Raw genomic sequence first — 18158 nt, forward strand, 5'->3', positions numbered from 1 at the left:
CGGTCTCCCATACTTCAGCCTGCAATCAGCCCCCACTGCTGGCAACCGCCCACCCCTACCCTTGATGTCTTGACATTCACCCTCTGGAGCCGTGTGCTCAGGCTGAACCTCAACCTCCTACTTTCTCCTTCCTCTCCACCCCGATTAAAGTCTGTAGTTCTTGCTTCCCATTGCAGGAGAGGTCTCTCCTCAACGAGCTGTATTTTAAAAGAGATGTGACACACTGATCTACTCCTGATAAAAACAGCTGTTAATTGGATGGTCTTTCCCTAGCCAATGTTCATTTTTTCCAAAGACCCATGAGAAAGCAGTACCTTAGACCAGTGGCATTAATTTCAAGTGATGGATGAAGGGACTAGGGCAGGATGGAGTAGAAGTGTTGACCTGAAGGGCCCACCAAATGCCCCTTAAATCCCTAAATGCAGGCAAAGGATACTAGGTCAGGGATCTCTTCAAGTGGCCACTGTAGACCTCCTTCCTCACCCTCCTCTTGCCCTAATATTCGGGCCTTTATGTCTCTGTAGTATCATTGCTATGACAATATTATAATTTTTTATATGTTCTAATATTCATTTTGCTATATTTTAATATAATTCCTAATCTACTACGATAATTATTCTTAAAATAAATATTTCTTTTTCTTTATCCTGCAATGGAGTCAGGCTTTTAAGTCATCTGTAGAACTCTACTATAAAAATGATGGTAATATTTTATAATTCCTGTAACTATTTGTAAATAGTAATATTTTGACTGCATAACAATGAGGCATAAAATTAGATTTTGCAAATATACTTGGTGCTTCATCATTCAGTAAGTGCATTTGGAATGCAATTCCTATGATTTTTACAAAGGCTAGTGTTTCTCAGTTTTCTAACCATATGATCATTTTTCCCCACTTCTGCATTTCCCCAGAGGGCATATCTTGACAAAGATCTTCTCTTAATGGCTGTGAAGTTTAAGAGATAGTAGCATTCACTCCTGTCAACCTCTCCTCCAGGCATCCTCCAACTCAGTTCTTCAGGAACTGGGGCGCATCTGACTGCTTTTGTCTGAGCCAACATAAGTCTCACTCAGCAGCGTCCGAGGCCAGTGGTCTTAACCCATTTCTTCTTTATGACTTATGTCTAGTCACACTGCCCCAAAGGGTGCTGTCCTAGTTATATTATGTTTCACTCTATAATACATTTATCAGATGAAATATAATGCTATTAAAGCTGGGCAAAACCCAGGAAACATGAAACCCTTTCATTGTAATTTTGCCACCAGCGCATGGCAGACACAGATTTTTCCATTCTGTGACTCGCAGATAGAGTTCTCCACTGTGCAGCTCAACTTTGGATGGAAGAGATAAATAGGAACAATTGAGGGTCACCCAGAGTAGTTACAGTGGGCTGTAAGTGGGCGTAGGAGCCACATTTTCTAATGGAATATTTGAGGAAATGTGAAGGAGTGTTTATATCAAAGAACATGCAGGAAGAGTTTACAAGATGCCTTAATTAAAATCATTCCTTATTCTTATAGGATTCAGGGCCTTTCCTACTTGGAGAAGAATAGAGGCAGCTCTATAAAAATAAGACTAGTTACTTTGGTGTTCGTTTCTTATTTTTATTTTAGATATACTAGATACATCACTGGCCAAACATGTGAAGCATTTAAATAGTATCAGAAGAAGATGCAGAGCTTCCTCACGGGAGTATATTTTCACATCCTAGAGACCAGTGCATAGACTAGATTTTAGGAAAAACATTTCTGGAGGGAGGTGTTCTTTCAATAACAAGCTCTTTTTTGGAGGGCCCATGATTGTTTACAATTTTCATAAATATAATTATGATTCAATTAAATTCAATTAAATTTTGTATTTGTTATCTTTTAGAAACACATTTTATTTTACTTTTTATGACAGAATTACTGGTCTGAAGATGTACTATTTTTTTGTCAAATTGGTTGTTTGGTATCAGGATACAAGACAAATGTGTACACATATAAATATATGCATACATACCTATAACGTATGTTGTAAGAACATAACTAAGACACACAAACTGAATTTTACAAACTTAGCTTTATATACAGACAGAGCCATAGTGGAGTCTTTCAAAACACTGATATAATTTGCTATTAAGATTAGTAGGAGTGAGCACATGTTATACCTGGGAGGTTATTCTAACAGACCTCAGTTGTCACATCTTGGGACGGCTATAGTGTTCACCAGGAAGATTCAGTGTTGGTACTGTGGGCGCTTCTAACTGGAGATTAGTGCCGTGGTGACCTCATGGGTTAGGATTACCAATAGAATTATAGAATAACTGGAAGAGTAGGGGGTTTTTTTGTTTTTTGTTTTTTTGTGTGTGGTAGGCGGGCCTCTCACTGTTGTGACCTCTCCCATTGTGGAGCACAGGCTCCAGACGTGCAGGCTCAGCGGCCACGGCTCACGGGCCTAGCCGCTCCGCGGCATGTGGGATCTTCCCGGACCAGGGCACGAACCCGTGTCCCCTGCATCAGCAGGCGGACTCTCAACCACTGCACCACCAGGGAAGCCCAGTTGCCCTTTTTTGATTGTTCACTTTTTCAAGTCTCTTTGGTGACCACTGTTTCATCCTTGTGTTCCTTTCACAAGTCACTGACACTGATTTAAACACCTGCAATACAGGGATTTATTCTGAGAGGGTGTATGCAAGGCCATTCTACCTTGTGCATCTAGGAATTACCAACATTGAACTTGAAATAATGAATCATAATGTACTCAAATTTAACATTGTAATTTTATACATTTCTCTTTCCTTTGTTGAAGATCTCTTCACAGATTATCAAGGTCATATCCAGAATGAAATTTCAATTGTGGAATTTTATGAACATCAAAATTGGTTATTCTCATGTAAATGTTCCTCCTATGATAAACGTACTTTTATTTTAAATGCAGATAAGTATCTTTGACAAGCTATTCACTAAACATTCTGTGAGAGATGCTCTGTCCCTTAGAAGTGGAGAAAATTGTCACTGAGCTCTCAGTGAAGATGAGGAATCCTACTATACATCTCATATCAACTTTCTCTCTCATTCTTTACAAGAACTGTTTCAATCCTTCTCCATTCTCCTGGAACCTCCAGTCCTTCTTACCTAGTCCTCTCTCTTATGATTCATTCCCTTCTGCACAGAGAAGATAGAAGCCATCAGAAGAAAACTTGCTCAACTTCCAACACCAAACCCATTAACATCCTTCATTTTCCCGCCTCTCCCTTATCCCCATATTATAATGGAAGGAATACCTCCCTGCCATCCAAACCTCATCCCCTTGCCTGTGCTCTGGATCCCACCTCCTCAAATCTTCTGGGGGAGCTCAGTCTGCAGATTACCCATCTGCTTTCTCCTATATTTTCAACCACTCCTTCTCAACTAGCTCCTTCCCTTTAAGGATTGAATGTACTCAGATCTCTTCTATCTTGAAAAAAAATCCCTCAACCCTCCTTCCCTTCCTGATAACACACTGTGATTGTCGTATCACACCCAAGCTGGTTGCAAAAGTTGTCATATGTGTTGTTTCTCATTTATCTCCCACTTGATCTTCGATCCAATTACATCTAGCTTTCTCCTACATACAGACACTGAAACTACTTTCTATACATTTATCAATCATTTGTTAATGAGATAGATTTCTATTTAGTGATGAAAAAAGATGTTTTGATACAGATTTGAATGAAAAAAGTAGCTTACAAAACATAACAAAGCATAATCTATAGACTTTTTTGGTGTATATAGTTCTATGAATTTTAGCACATATATAGATTCATGTAATCACAACACAGAAAAGTTCAATCGCCCCAAAAAACTCCTTAATGCAATCTCCCTGCTCCTCAACTGATAAACCCTAATAACCATTCATCTTTCCTCCATCACTAGATTTTTTTTCTTTTCAAGAATGTTCTATAAATGGAATCATGAGACTTTTTGCAACTGTCTTCCTTTACTCAGCCTAATGCCTTTGGGATTCATCCAAGTTGTTTTGAGCATCAATAGTTTATTTTTTTTAATTGATCAGCAATATTCCATTATCTAGATATATGTTTGTTTTCCATTCATCCATTGAAGGACAATTAAGTTGTTTCCATTTGAGAGCAGTTATGAATACAGCTGCTACAAAAATTTATTTACTGAGTATTGTTAGTATTTTTCATTTTAACAATTCTAAGAGGTATGTGGTGATATCATGTCACAGTGTTAATATGCATTTCCTTACTGGGCAAATATTCATGTGGCTATTTGCCATTCATGTATCTTTTTTTTTTTTTTTTTTTTTTTTTGAGGTACGCGGGCCTCTCACTGTTGTGGCCTCTCCCGTTGTGGAGCACAGGCTCCGGACGCGCAGGCTCAGCGGCCATGCCTCACGGGCCCAGCCGCTCCACGGCATGTGGGATCTTCCCGGACCGGGGCACGAACCCGTGTCCCCTGCATCAGCAGGTGGACTCTCAACCACTGCGCCACCAGGGAAGCCCCATTCATGTATCTTTAATAATGTGTCTGTTCAAATCTTTAGCCCATTTTTTTAAAATAATTGGTTTGTTTTCTTGTTTGTTGAGTTTTTTGAGTTCTTTATTTTTTCTCATTATTAGTCCTTTGTTGGATATGTGATTTACAATTGTCTCCCACTGTGTAGCTTGCTGGGTTTTTTTTTTTTTTTTTTTTTTAGTTTCTGCTTTATAACAAAGTGAATCAGTCATACATATACATCTGTTCCCACATCCCTTCCCTCATGCTTGCTGTTTTATTCTCTTATCAGTGTCTTTCACAGAGCAAAACTTTTTTATTTTGCTGCAGTCCAATTTATCAATGTTTTCCCTTATGGATTGTGATTTTGGTGTCGTATCTAAGAACTCTTTGCCTAACCCTAGTTATACAAATTTTCTCCTGTATTTTCTACTAAAAGTTTTATAGTCATACATTATAAGTTTAAATCTGTGATCCTTTTTGAGTTCATTTTTGTATGAACTCAAAGATTCATTTTGTGTAAAGATTCATTTTGTTGTGAACAGTTGTCCTATACTTCCAATATCATTTTGAAAAGACTATCTTTTATTGTTTTTGCATCTTTGTCAAAAATCAAATGATGACATTTTTTTCAGGATCTATTTTTGAACTCTATTTTGTTCCATTGATTTATGTACCTCTTCCTTTTCTAATACCACACTATATTGATTACTAATTACTTACTATTAGCTTTACAGTAAGTCAGAATTGGGCAGTATTATTCTGCCACCTTTATTCTTCATTTTAAAAATTGTTTCAGCTATTCTATTTTAGAATCAATCTCCCTCTTATATATATATATATAATTATATACATATAAAATTATATATAATATGTATTTTATATAATTATGCATACTATATATATAATTCTGCTTGAATTTTCATTGTAATAGGGATAATTAACATCCTCATTATGCAGAGTCTTCCAATTCATGAGCACAGTATGTCTGTCTATTTATTCAGGTCTTCTTGTTTTACTTTCTCAGCATTTTGTAGTTTTCAGTATATATATCCTGTACATGTTTTGTTAGAATTATACCTAAATATTTTATTTTTTGCAACTGTTGTAGATTTGTTTAAATTTCAGTTTTGAATTGTACATTGCTAGCTTAGAAAATGCCATTGATTTTCATAGGTTGACATTATATTCTATTAACTTGCTAAACTCGCCTGATCTACAAAAATTTTGATGAGTTCCTTAGGATTTTATACAGAGACAATCATGCTATCTGCAAATAGAACAATTTTGTTTCTTCTTGTCCAATATGTATGCCTTTTACTTCTTTTCTTTGTTTTATGGCAGTAACTAGGACTTTCATTCAGTACAGCATTGTATAGAAGTTTTAAGAGTATCATACTTGCCTTGTCCTCTATCTTAAGGGAAGGAAACATTCAGTCTTTCACCATTAAACCTAATGTTAACTGTGGGGTTTTGTGCAGGTGCCTTTTACAAGGTTGAAGAAGTTCCCTTCTATTTCTAGTTTGCTTAACTTTTTTACTATGCGTTGATGTGAATTTTGTCAAATGCTTTTTCTGCATCAGTTGGTATGATGTGATTTTCCTTTGTTAGACTGTCAATACGATGGATTACATTGATTGGTTTTCAAATATTGAAGCAGCCTTACATTCCCAGAATAAGCCTTACTTGGTTATGGTGTATTATCCTTTATATTTCTTCATTCAGTTTGCTAATACTTTCTTAAGGAGTTTTGCATCTGTATTCATGAGTGAAATTAGTCTATAGTTTGGTTTTTTTTTTTTTGTACTGACTTTTTCTTGTTTTGTTATCAGAGTAATTTTGGCCTCATAAATGATTTGGGGAGTGTGCCCTTCTCTTCTATTTTCTGGGAGAGGTTGTTTGGAATTGAAGTTAATTTTTTCTTTAAATGTTTAAATTTACCAGTGAAACTATTTGATCCTGAAGATTTCTTTTTCAGAAAACAAATTTAAGTAGGAATTCAATTTCTTTTATAATTTTAGGACAATTCAGGTCAGGTATTTCATCTTGGGTGAGTTTCTTTAGTTTGTGGGTTTTGAGGAATTGGTCATTTCATCTAAATTGTTGAATGTATATGCAAAGGATTGTACATAGTATTCTCCTATTACCCTTTTCATGTCTACTGGGTATGTAGTGATTTTCTTTCATCTGATTTTGGTAATTTGTGTCTTCTGTATTTCTTTGTCAATCTTGCTAGAGTTTTATCAATTTATTGATGTTTTTCAAAGAATCAGCTTTTGTCTCATTGATTTTTCTCTATTGTTTTCCTATTTTCAATGTAATTATTTCTGCTTTTAACTTTTTAATTTCTTTCCTCTGTATACTTTACATTTATTTTGCTCTTTTTTCCCCTCATTTCTTAAAGTGGAAGCTTAGATTCTAATATAAGCATTTATGCTATAAATTTTCCTCTAAGCACTGCTTCAACTGCATCCCACAAATTATGGTGTTGTATTTATTTTCTCCTGGAGATGTCTTTGTCTGCACTTTGGTGTCCACTATGGGTTGGCTAGAGGATACTGGGGGCAGGGGGAGATGGTAAACTTACTGATGATGTTGTGGAATTTTGAATTCTGTTCTTCATCCCCAATCCCTCTGCTACTGTTTCTTTCCAGAGTTCTCAAATAGCTGTTTTTATGCATTTTGTTCAGGTTTTATAGCTCTGTTTAATGTAAGTGACAAGGCGGAGTGTGTTTGCTCCATCTTACCCAGACTCAGAATCTTTCATACCCTTTTAAACCCTTTAAAATTATTTTACTTTTGTTCAAGGACTCAACAGGGAGGGTGCTTTGCTTTGTGCTTCTAGAATGCTGTCCCCAAACCTTTTCCATGTTGAATCTGGTCCTCTGAATATCCAGGCTCAGCTGTCCACTGATGAATTTTAAAGCAGTAAATCCTATGTAAGTGTTCAGGGTTGTCTTGTTTGAAGTCTCAGACTGTCAGTGACACTGGACACTGACAATCACAGATCCTTGGTATACTCTTCCCATGGCTTCCATACTTCCACAATCTCTAATTTTTCTTCATCCTCCAGCTGCTCCTTAAACGTGGTCTCCTCTGGGTCTTTGCTGCAGACTCATAATTCTTCTCATTCCACAAGGCAGTCTCATCACTCAAGCACTCAGTTTTCCATTACTATGGTTATGGTTTTTAAGTATTTATCTCTAGTCCAGAACTTTCTTCTGAGTTCCACATAAACATAATTGCTTTCTAGATGTTTCTGCTTCTTTATATTGTAGGCACCACAGAATCACATTTCTCTGTCTCAGTAAAGGGCACCTCCATACATTGGGTTGCTGACTAGAAATAGAATTATCCTTAAATATCTACTGTTGGTTCCTTCCTACAACATTAACTCAATAACTGAATTTATTCCCCCTTTTTTTTTTGGTCAATTCCTATGTCTTAACACTTCTGGAATTTGTCTCTGCTTTGTCCCTCTACTGCCACCTTGTTTGGGCTATTCTCCTGTCATCTAAAATATTTTACCTGGTACCTTTGCACTTAGTCTTGCTTACTCCCAATCCATTTTCTTGTATAGCCAGAGTAGTTTTTGAGAAATATAAATTTTATAATATCACTTCCCTCCTTAAATCTTGTAAAATGTTCAATTTTTCTAATGCTTCATGTCTTCAATGCTATTAAAGGTATTTTACAACCTATCATGTTATCCTCAGTATCACTCAGTCTTTCTGCATTAGTGTCCTGTTGCTGCATGACAAATTGCCCTAAAATTTATCAGATTAAAACAATATATATTTATTATTTCTCAGCTTCTGTGAGTCAGAAATCTGGCCATGACTTAACTGAGACTTCTGCTTCAAGGTGTCTCGTAAGACTTCAGTTAAAGTGTTGGCCTGCACTAGGCTCCTAGGAGAAGACTCAACTGAGGAAAGACTTGCTTCCAAGCTCATTTACATAATAGCTGGCAGGATTCAGTTCCTCAGTCGTTGTTGCAACTGAGAGCCTCAGTTCTTCCCTGGATTTTGGCTAGAAGCCTCCTTCTTCACATGGACCACTCCAACATGGCAACTTGCTTCATCAAAGTCAGCTGGCATTTCCCAGCAACACAGAAGTCACATCTTTTTTAGCAGGAATGCTAAATGACATCCCATCACCTGTTGGTTAGAAGTAAGTCAAGAGCAAGACCTTGCTCACTCTCAATGGGCATGAATGCCAGTAGGTATGGGTCTTAGAGTCCCATCCGAAGAGTCCACTACAATCTCTTACCTTCTTTTTCTTATCTCCTCTCTTAATTTCTCTGTGCTGCTTTCTGAATTATTACAGAAACTTTTCCAACTTACCAATTCTCTATTCAGTGGTGTCTAGTCTACTGTCTAACCCATATATTGCATTTCATCAATTGTGATATTTTTCATTTCTACAATTTCCACTTGGATTGAAACATGCCTGTTCTCTTTTCCTCAAATCCCTTATTCTTATTTTTCTCTTTATCTCTTTGGATGTTTTAATTAACTTATTTTGAAGGCCCCTTTATTTTTCTCTTTTATTTATTCTTTCTTAGATAAGAATCTTCCTACTTCTCCATCTTCTGACCATCTCTCATGGCAATAGTCACCATGTACCTTGTAATTTTTTAAGTCTATGAGTGTGTCTTCAGTGTGACTTAGCTTGCATGGAAACACGTGGAAATTCCATTTATGTTCTAGTTTCTAGAGACATCACTATAAGATTGATTTTTCAGTTGCTTCTGTCTAAGACCTTATAATGCATACAGGTTCTAAAACATTTTTTTTCTTAATCTTCTATGAACTACTATTTCTTGGTTTTCCTCCTACTTTACTACCATTCCTTCTCATTTATCTTTGCTGGCTCCATTTCACTCAGCTCCTTGACACTAAATATTGTAATTCTACCAGGTGTTCTGTCCTATATACTCTTCTCTTCTCAATCAATCTCCAGTCACTTGACTTTAAATTTTATCTGCATTGGATGACACAAATCTCTCTCTCTCTCCAACCATGAACTAAACATTTATTAAATTTCTAATTCAACATCTCCACTTTGATATTTAATAGACATCTCAATCTTAACATTTCCAAAATGTTTACTTGAGTATATTTATAATGTCAAAGTGAAGGAGGTGATGATAGAGGGGTAATGTTTGAAGACAGAAAAAATAAAACTTATTCCAGATACTAGCTTGGTGGTCCTCAACTTCAGGGTTGGAATGTGAGAAAATTTCAATTAGAAATCCAGATTTGTAGGCTACATATCCAGAGGTCTGCTATGGTAGTTCTAGGCTAAGATCTGTGAATCTGCATCTTAATATCCTAGATAATTCTGATGTAGGGATCTAAGCACAACACTTTGGAAAACTTTTTCTTACCTAATAGCTATGGTGGGGTTCCTAATATTGTGCTGCCATCTTGGTTCTCATTACTCAAGGACAAAGCAGGACTAAGTCCTTTCACGTATATGACTGGATAGGGCTGGGAAATTTTAGTTGTGTTTCAACTGCACTTAAAATTAGATTTTTTTACCTTTCCCTGTAGGCCAATTTTAGCACAAGAGACATTTGTTAGTTGGACTCACCTATTCTATTTACATAAGGTGGCTCTGAAAAGGTTTTCTGTGATTGACATCATATAAAAAGAAAGGTTGAAGATAACTGTAATTTTCTCAGTTCTCCATTCATTTTTCCCTTCCTCATAAATCTGCATTCTCTGACCTTCTGAGCTGCTTCTCTTTCCTAGTGAAATTCTTCGCCATCCCCCACTATGGGTTTTTTTGGTTTTCCGAATCTTGCAAGCATTTTTTGCATGTTAATTTTTATTAACATGACTATTTCGATAGCACTATCATGTTAGATACAGTTGCCATGCTACTGAATGTTATAGATTCCTCTTTTTGGTAGGAGAGCCATTCCCTCAGGTGAAACACCCAAATTCATTCAAGTATGCAGTATGCCTTTCCTGAAACAAGAGACCATCTTTAAATGAGGAGTATTTAAAAAGTCAACTAGGATAAAAATAATATGTGTGCTCTATTTCTTAACCCCAAGATGACCATTTCATTGTTACTCTTCACAATGTCAGACTCAGTCCTTTAATAGGGGAGAGAGGAAACTTCACCTGTAGTATAGAAATGCTGTAGGGCACTATAGTATCATTTAGTGAATTACTTTTAGTAAAATACTAAACAAACATTTGTGGTCAGAAAGTTAATATACATCTAAAATATTTTAGTACTATTCTCCATTAATAAAACTGAAAGAATATTAACAGTGAAGGACCATATTCATTTAAATATGTTCCTAATGACAATGTCATTACCAAATCTGAGGAATTCTTATTTCATTCAGAGAAACAAAGTTTACAGTCATTTCAAGGTCACACTGTCCAATCATCATCTTTGGCAAATTATGGTAGCTTGATTTTTTTTCTTTTTTAAGTTACAGTCAATTCAGCGTGCTCAGGATTGAAGACATGAGGACTAGTTTCTCTTGGGTTGGCCAAAATTTTCGTTCAGGTTTTCTGTAACACCTTAAGGAAAAACCCAAACGAACTCTTTGGCCAACCCAATATGACTATCTCAGAATTCACGTGAAATGTATTTGTGATTTGAATGCTGTAAAAGCCTAAAGTCCCTGGGACCCAATGATTTCCAAACTATTACATCATGGTGAAAGCACTTGAGCTGACTGAAAAAATAACCTGTCTTCCTATCTCTAAGTGAAATTTGACAGCATACTGGTAAGACAGGATTGCTGAAGGTGCTAGAAATATATACTGGTCACAGAGGCTCGATGGATGGAAAAAGCTGTAAAAACTAGCAATTCCTCTACTATAAATATTCAGTAAGAATTCTAGGCACCCCAGAATTCTTATAAAAGGAGGGAAGTAATCGTCTAAGGACAGCACTTGTACAACTATTGTTGCCATAGGCATACCCAGGGAAAATCTGTGGTGCCTAGGGTTGCTAGGACAGTGTGGGTGGCATTACTATGTTGTGATCTATTCAATCTGCTTATCATCTTATACAGAAGGTCTTAAATTTACTTTTCTAATTGGTGTTTGACCTAGTGATATACTTTTGACTCACATGTGTATGTTATATGTTTCCTCCTGTGGCCAATGACAAATAGGAAAAAGTTATTCAAGTTAGTGGATATTTACCTAACAGAAGAAATAAAGGAGCATGTACTACTTTATCTAGATGACCATATTACTAAGTAAGAAGGAGAGAATGGATATCATTACACAACTGGAAGTTGCTACCACAATGCGTATACTCAGATTCCTGCCCTTAGTCAGCTTAAAATAGTCTATAAGTATCTTAAAAATTGCACATTGATTATAAGTAGGATAAAAGAAGTATAAAATAAGAATTGTGTGAAATGCTATTGATTAAAGGGAAGAAAGCTTGAATATGATATAAATGCTTGTCATTTGAGGAACAGTTAGGGCATCCAAGAAGAGATGCTCAACGGGGTATTACGACCATGAGCTTAGATAAAGGAGGAAATTCCTAACTAAAAGAGGCATTAGAATATCTTTTAAATAGAACTTTTTCAACTATACCCACTTCTGTCCACCCAAAGTCTCTGAGATGCCTCCATACCACCAAGTGTGTTCTCTTTGTCGGGGATAATGGAGCAGGGACAAAAATGGAGATGAACTGATCTAAATCCTTCACAAGCCTTAAAGCTTCCTAAGAACCAGTAATTCTCTTTATCAGATATTCTATTCAACTTACTGAATAAGGTCTTTGATTTTCATTTCTGTTTCTTCCCCCTTTCAGGGTGCCTTTCAAGAAATAATGATCACTTTTTGGCAATTCATCAGAAGAAGAGTGGGAAGCCAGCTTTTATTTATCACCATTCACAAGACATTGAGAAGAGCCTGGATATAGCTCCACAAAAGATACAGAAACATAGCTACCATTCCTCTTCTAAAGCTCAAATAAGCAAACGCCACCAAATTGTTAATTCAGCATTTCCTAGACCTGCATATGACCCATCTCTCAATCTGCTGGCCATGGCTGGTCAAGACCTTGAAGTGGAAAACCTTCCAATCCCAGCAGCAAATGTGATTGTGGTGGTAAGTATTGCATTTAACTGATGCTCATCTGATGGTTTCCTGTGTGGTTGATACTTTAAAACAAACAAACAAAACCTAATGGTGAATAGTTATCATTGGATCTCAATGACTATTTACGATAGCACTTCTTATTCTCTGGTATTTCTTTTTTGTTACTTGATTATTATCTGTTGGCTTCCTCTTGAACGTAAGCCCATAAAATAAGAAACCTTGTCTGTATCTTCTCTACACAGCACAATGCAAGGTGCATAGTAGGTGTTTAATAATTTGAACAAAAAATTGCTTCAGGAAGTCCTTACAGTTATGTTGAATCATATCCTGTATGGAGCCTCCTGACTTCTATGATAATCTGTTTTAAGCAGATAGGCCTGAGTCTCAGTTTATGTAAATAAATAGTACTTATTAAAGATCTTCTGGTCACTTGACTCAAATTACAAGAAATGAAGAGACCCTGAAAGGGAGAGAGTGATGTACAGGGAGGAGAGTTTTCTATAACTGGAGTAGATAAGATGGTTTGGAAGTAATTGATGGATAATATTCCTAATATCACTGAACAAGCATCACCTTTTATTAATCAAGGTGATGTAATGGGTCCATTTTTTTATTCTTAGGGTATGTAACCAGGCCAGAGGTTCCCAATTTGTGGAAGTATCATAGTTTAAACACATGTTAAGGTTGACACACTGTTTGGACTATAGTCCCTCTCGAGTTTAAAATTACAATAGGAGGGCTTCCCTGGTGGCGCAGTGGTTGAGAGTCCGCCTGCCGATGCAGGGGACACGGGTTCGTGCCCCGGTCCGGGAAGATCCCACATGCCGCGGAGCGGCTGGGCCCGTGAGCCATGGCCGCTGAGCCTGCGCATACGGAGCCTGTGCTCTGCAACGGGAGGGGCCACAACAGTGAGAGGCCCGCGTATAGCAAAAAAAAAAAAAAAAAATTACAATAGGAGGATCCACATTAAAACTACAAGTCAGTAGCTAAATGGTTGTTAATTGCATTTCTGCCCCCAACCATAACCAAATGTGTTGACTTTTAAGGCAAGATGATTCAATGAAACCATGTTTGCATTTTGGCAACCTCTCTATAAACCTAATGTAATTAAAATTAATAAGCTTTTTCCCTTTTCTTTATTTTTTTTATCTACTACATATAGAACACTTAGTATTGAGAATCAAAGATCCATTCATTGATGTTTTCAACTAGCATCCATTCAATATTTATTATGATCTGGCCATCGTTCGGGGTATCTAGAAATACCCATCATTTGGGGCATCCACAAGTGAAATGGAGTCCCTAGTTTTGCTTGGGAAATGTCTGGGGAGAAATGTTGGTAAGCCAATAAAAATCATAAATAGAGAACATAAGATGAGCTCTTGTTATGAGAAAATATGTGGGTCATTTGGCCTCCTGAAATACTTGAACAAATTTTCTGCATTTACATGAGTAACAGATGTTCTGAAGGTGAAAGCCATGCACTCTGTCTATTGAGTGAAGACAAATGATGTTAATAATGTCGCTGTATATGGATATGCGTGTGCTAATGCTCAGGCTCAGGAGAGATATTTCCTCTAGTGACCATCATCCACCCATATCATCAACTCTTAGAGTCACTGTGAGTTATGGATCAAGAGGTTTGTTCTATCTTATAATGTCATGTACTGTATAGTTAATTTAATATTATGGAGAATAAAAGGCATCAGTGAGGAACTCTGGCAGGTCATTTCACTTTTAGCTCATTTGTGGTTTGGAGATTCATGAAGAAGCTGTGCTTTTTCTTTTGGGTGATGATGACATGAACGCAATGGGCGATTTTGCGGCATTAGCCTTCCCTAACCTCTCTTGATCTAGTCTCTAATGGTGCCATGGCACTGGTGGCTTGCAACAACCATTGCTAGTGCTAATGTTTCCTGTAATCCACTTACATTACTTATGCACATGGTGATTTAGTAGGAAAACCAGGGAAGTGGAGTTATTTTTAAATAAATCAATAATTTTCAGCTTACTCAAAAAGGCAGAGGGTCAACATTTAACCAAGTATCAGTGGGTTTGAATGTTCATGCTTTACAGAAAAGAGATTTAGGAATGGAACATACATGATGAAAGGGATATATTTCAGCTGCTAAATGATTTTGGTGGAGTAATTGATATGTGTTTGTTATGTGTGTGTGTGTAATATATGGTACCAAAAGAATTCTTGTGGTACCAAAGAATTATTTTGTGGCTTAATTTATACCAAAATGAGCAGTATTAATGAGTATTCATTTCCTGAATTGGGGAAATTATTGTGATTTTTTCTTTTAGCCAGAGTAAAAAGCCACTCCCAACTTCCAAAATATACAAGTACATAACTTTTAAATCTTCCTAGCTCAGAGGAGAGATCACTTGTTTCTCTCTCTCTCACTTGTTTCTGACATCATCAAAGCCATGAGTTTTAAAATTAAAAATTTAACAGGAACATGAAAGATGCATGTATCCCTCATCCTTTCCTGATTCCCAATTTCTGGCACAAAGCATTTCATGAGAACATTTGTCCACAGATGAATTTTTTCCTTTATCTTCTTTCTTTTAGAGTCAGGAAAATATGCAGTTTATTTATTCCAAGGAGAGGACAGCACAATTAGAATGTTTATCCCAAAACATTCTAATTATGTTCCAGAGGTTCAATTAAGAAGCTGTTATTAAGATTTTTGTACAAATGCAATACACAGGGAATATGAAATGTCCTCAAGGTCAAGGCTGTGGTAGGAGAAAAAAAAATGGCTTTAACCAAATGTGTGCTGAGAATTCCATCAATATACATCAGGCCACAAGTCTACCACTTTAGGAAGGAGGGAACCCTGGGGTGTGAGGGAAAATGGTAGAGTGGAAGCAGATGCAGGCTTTTCCAGTTCAGCAAGTTCAGCATAGGTTGCTGGGTGAAGAACATTTTAGCTTGGGCAAAGTATGAGAGAACTGGGGAATAAGTAGGCTTTGGAATATAAAGGATGGGGAGATTATGGATTACTCCTTTCCTTGAAGGAAGGAAAATAAAGGGAAGGAATAGGAGGAAAGGTGGAAGAAGAGGAGGAGGATGAGGAAGGAAAGGGGAGGAGAAGGATGGGAGGGGAGGGAAGGGAAGGGGAAAGGGAAGGGGACAGGAGAGGAAGGAAGGGAGGGATGGAGGGAGGGAAGGAGGGAAGAGAGGGAGAAGGAGAAAGGAGGAGAAAAGAGAAGATATAGTGGCAGTTTTGGGGGCAGTGGGAAGACTTCTGTGAGCACATGAGAAGATGATGGGGAGTCTCCAAGAGCCTGAAATGGTGGCTGTGAGATTCCTAGAATCCTGAAGCTTCTTGTCTTGCTCACCCAGACCATCACCCAGACAGACATTCTCTTGTTTTTTGACACGAAACATTCTTTGTAAAGATTTTTATCAAGTGGTTGATTTCAAAGACCATTAAAGCCAAAAGCTCTGGATAACTCTGTGTTTCAGTTACATCCTGAGCTCTGGTTTATGCCTCTCCTCAACTTGGTTCTGCTGTTGACCAGGTTTTTGAGTTTCATCTTGCAGGTAAACAGGTAATTCCTAGATGTGATCTGAAGGGCTTTGAAAGTCTTGCCTTCTTATTTCTTTGCTACAGTAAATAAATTTTGTAGCATTTAGTGTGTTATGTGATGTGGATAAATAATTGTTTTTTAATAGACAAATTAGTTTAATCATAATTTTGTATTAGTATAGTGAATGTCCCAAAAGGTGAGTTTAAGCTGTATAACTACCCCTGGAATTCTTCCATGTCAGGGAAGGCTTAATGGTTAAGAATATTTTGTAGCAAGTGACAAGAACCCAATCAGAACTAAAGAACATTTCATGGTTCAAATAACAACACTTCTGTAGTATATCTAGCTTTAGGTATAGTTTGATCGAGGGCTCAAATAATTGGCCAGGATCAATCTCCCATCTCTGCTTTCCATGGAGTGACTTTATTCTCAGACTGATTCTGTCTCTTTTCATCTTATCATGGTTTCCTGAAACTCCTGGAGTTTTATCCTTGGAGGTTCATATTCAGTGGGAAAGAATGAGTCTTTCACAACTGTCAGTAATATCCTGAGCATCCCTATAGACCAATTTAAGTTAATTACTTACTTCATCCCTGAACAGTTTGTGGCCAGGTGATAAAATAAGGCAAATTATTTCAAACCTAAACCATATGCCTCACCCCGAGAGCATCCCTAAAAACCCATAATCTGTTTATGAGAGGGGAGGTTACCTGAATAAAAACTGGGACACTATTAACAACCAAAGGCAGAATAGACCCCAGATAGCAGCTAAATGTATACTAAAGCAGAGATCTAGACTGCAGTTTTTACTAAGACATGATAACCCCTTCAAGAAATAATGAGGATATGACAGCTTACAACTTGGCCTCAAGAATATGATTCTTATACAAAAACATGGGTGACTAAAGTCATACTCTAAACTCTGACAGTGGCCCCAAAAGGCAGCAGATTCACTCTGACACAGGAGAAAATTAAGGTACCTGGGCTGTGTCCTAACACCCAGACTATTTGCCTATGAGGACTGTGATTTAGGGCAATCTGTTGGACCCAGGATATTTTATCCCAAGAATGTTTCAAATTTGTGAAAACCACTGTAACCTGTATACTTCTTGATAGTGACTTCTTATGTGGTGGGGACCAGAAAAGCTACATTAGTACATAGGCTAAGTGAGTTGCTTGTGGTGGGCAAACTCACAGAACTTGGGAAGCAAATGCAGGCTTTGGGAAAATTATGAATTATTATGTGTCAAGGGTATTCGGGGCCATATAGTAAATACCAAGTCCAAAATACTACATGGATATCAGACACAAGTCTACTGCAATGTAGGATGTGACTCTGATGTGTTTCAATGCAGTCCTGGGACACTAGACCCAAGTTCCTGGAAGGAATGAATATAAAAGCCTGAGAGAAAAATCTCTGCCATGTTTTAATATGGTAGTACTTTTATTAAAACAATCAAATGTGTAGTTCTTTTCCTTGATTTTCAAACTACATTTTCAAATAAATGTAGTTATATTTTAGAAACTTCTTTCCTGTCTTCCTTGAAAATGGCATTTTTTTCTGTAGACCCTGCCACCTTTATCATTTTGGATTTGGTCTGTGTATTTCTTGTCTATTGTTGCATAACATATTACCTCAACATCTAGCAGGACTATTTCTTATTTCACATAGTTTCTGAAGGTCAGGAATCTGGGAGCAGATTAGTTGTGTAGTTCTGCCTCAGGGCTTACTGCAGTCAAGCTGTCAGGCAGGGCTAAGTCTTTGAAGACTTGACTAAGCTGAAGGATTCACTTCCAAGCTCGCTCACATGGCTATTGGCAGGAGGCTTCAGTTCTTCAACACGTGGACCTCTCCACAGGACTGCTCAGACATGGCTTCCCCCAGAATATGTGAGGAGAGAGAGACACCACAGTGCCATGTATGACCTCATCTTCAAGTCACACACCATCATTTTCACTGTATTCTATTCATTAGAAATGAGTTGCTAGGTCTCGCCCACACTCATGGGGAGGGGACTGCAGAGGGTATGAATACCAGGA

At 37.3% G+C, this 18158-nt stretch overlaps 1 protein-coding gene across 1 annotated transcript in view; it reads left to right on the forward strand.

The window, feature by feature from the left end:
* PTPRR (protein tyrosine phosphatase receptor type R) overlaps positions 1-18158 on the forward strand; it is a 269501-nt gene that overhangs the window by 11331 nt on the left and 240012 nt on the right. The window contains exon 2 of the mRNA XM_081248853.1: positions 12286-12584. Within this exon, the coding sequence (XP_081104979.1) occupies positions 12286-12584 (299 nt within the window). The remainder of the gene's footprint in view (positions 1-12285; positions 12585-18158) is intronic.

Source organism: Mesoplodon bidens (assembly GCF_964165515.1).
Source record: "Mesoplodon bidens genome assembly, chromosome: 11".
In the NCBI taxonomy this organism is placed as follows: Eukaryota; Metazoa; Chordata; class Mammalia; order Artiodactyla; family Ziphiidae; genus Mesoplodon; species Mesoplodon bidens.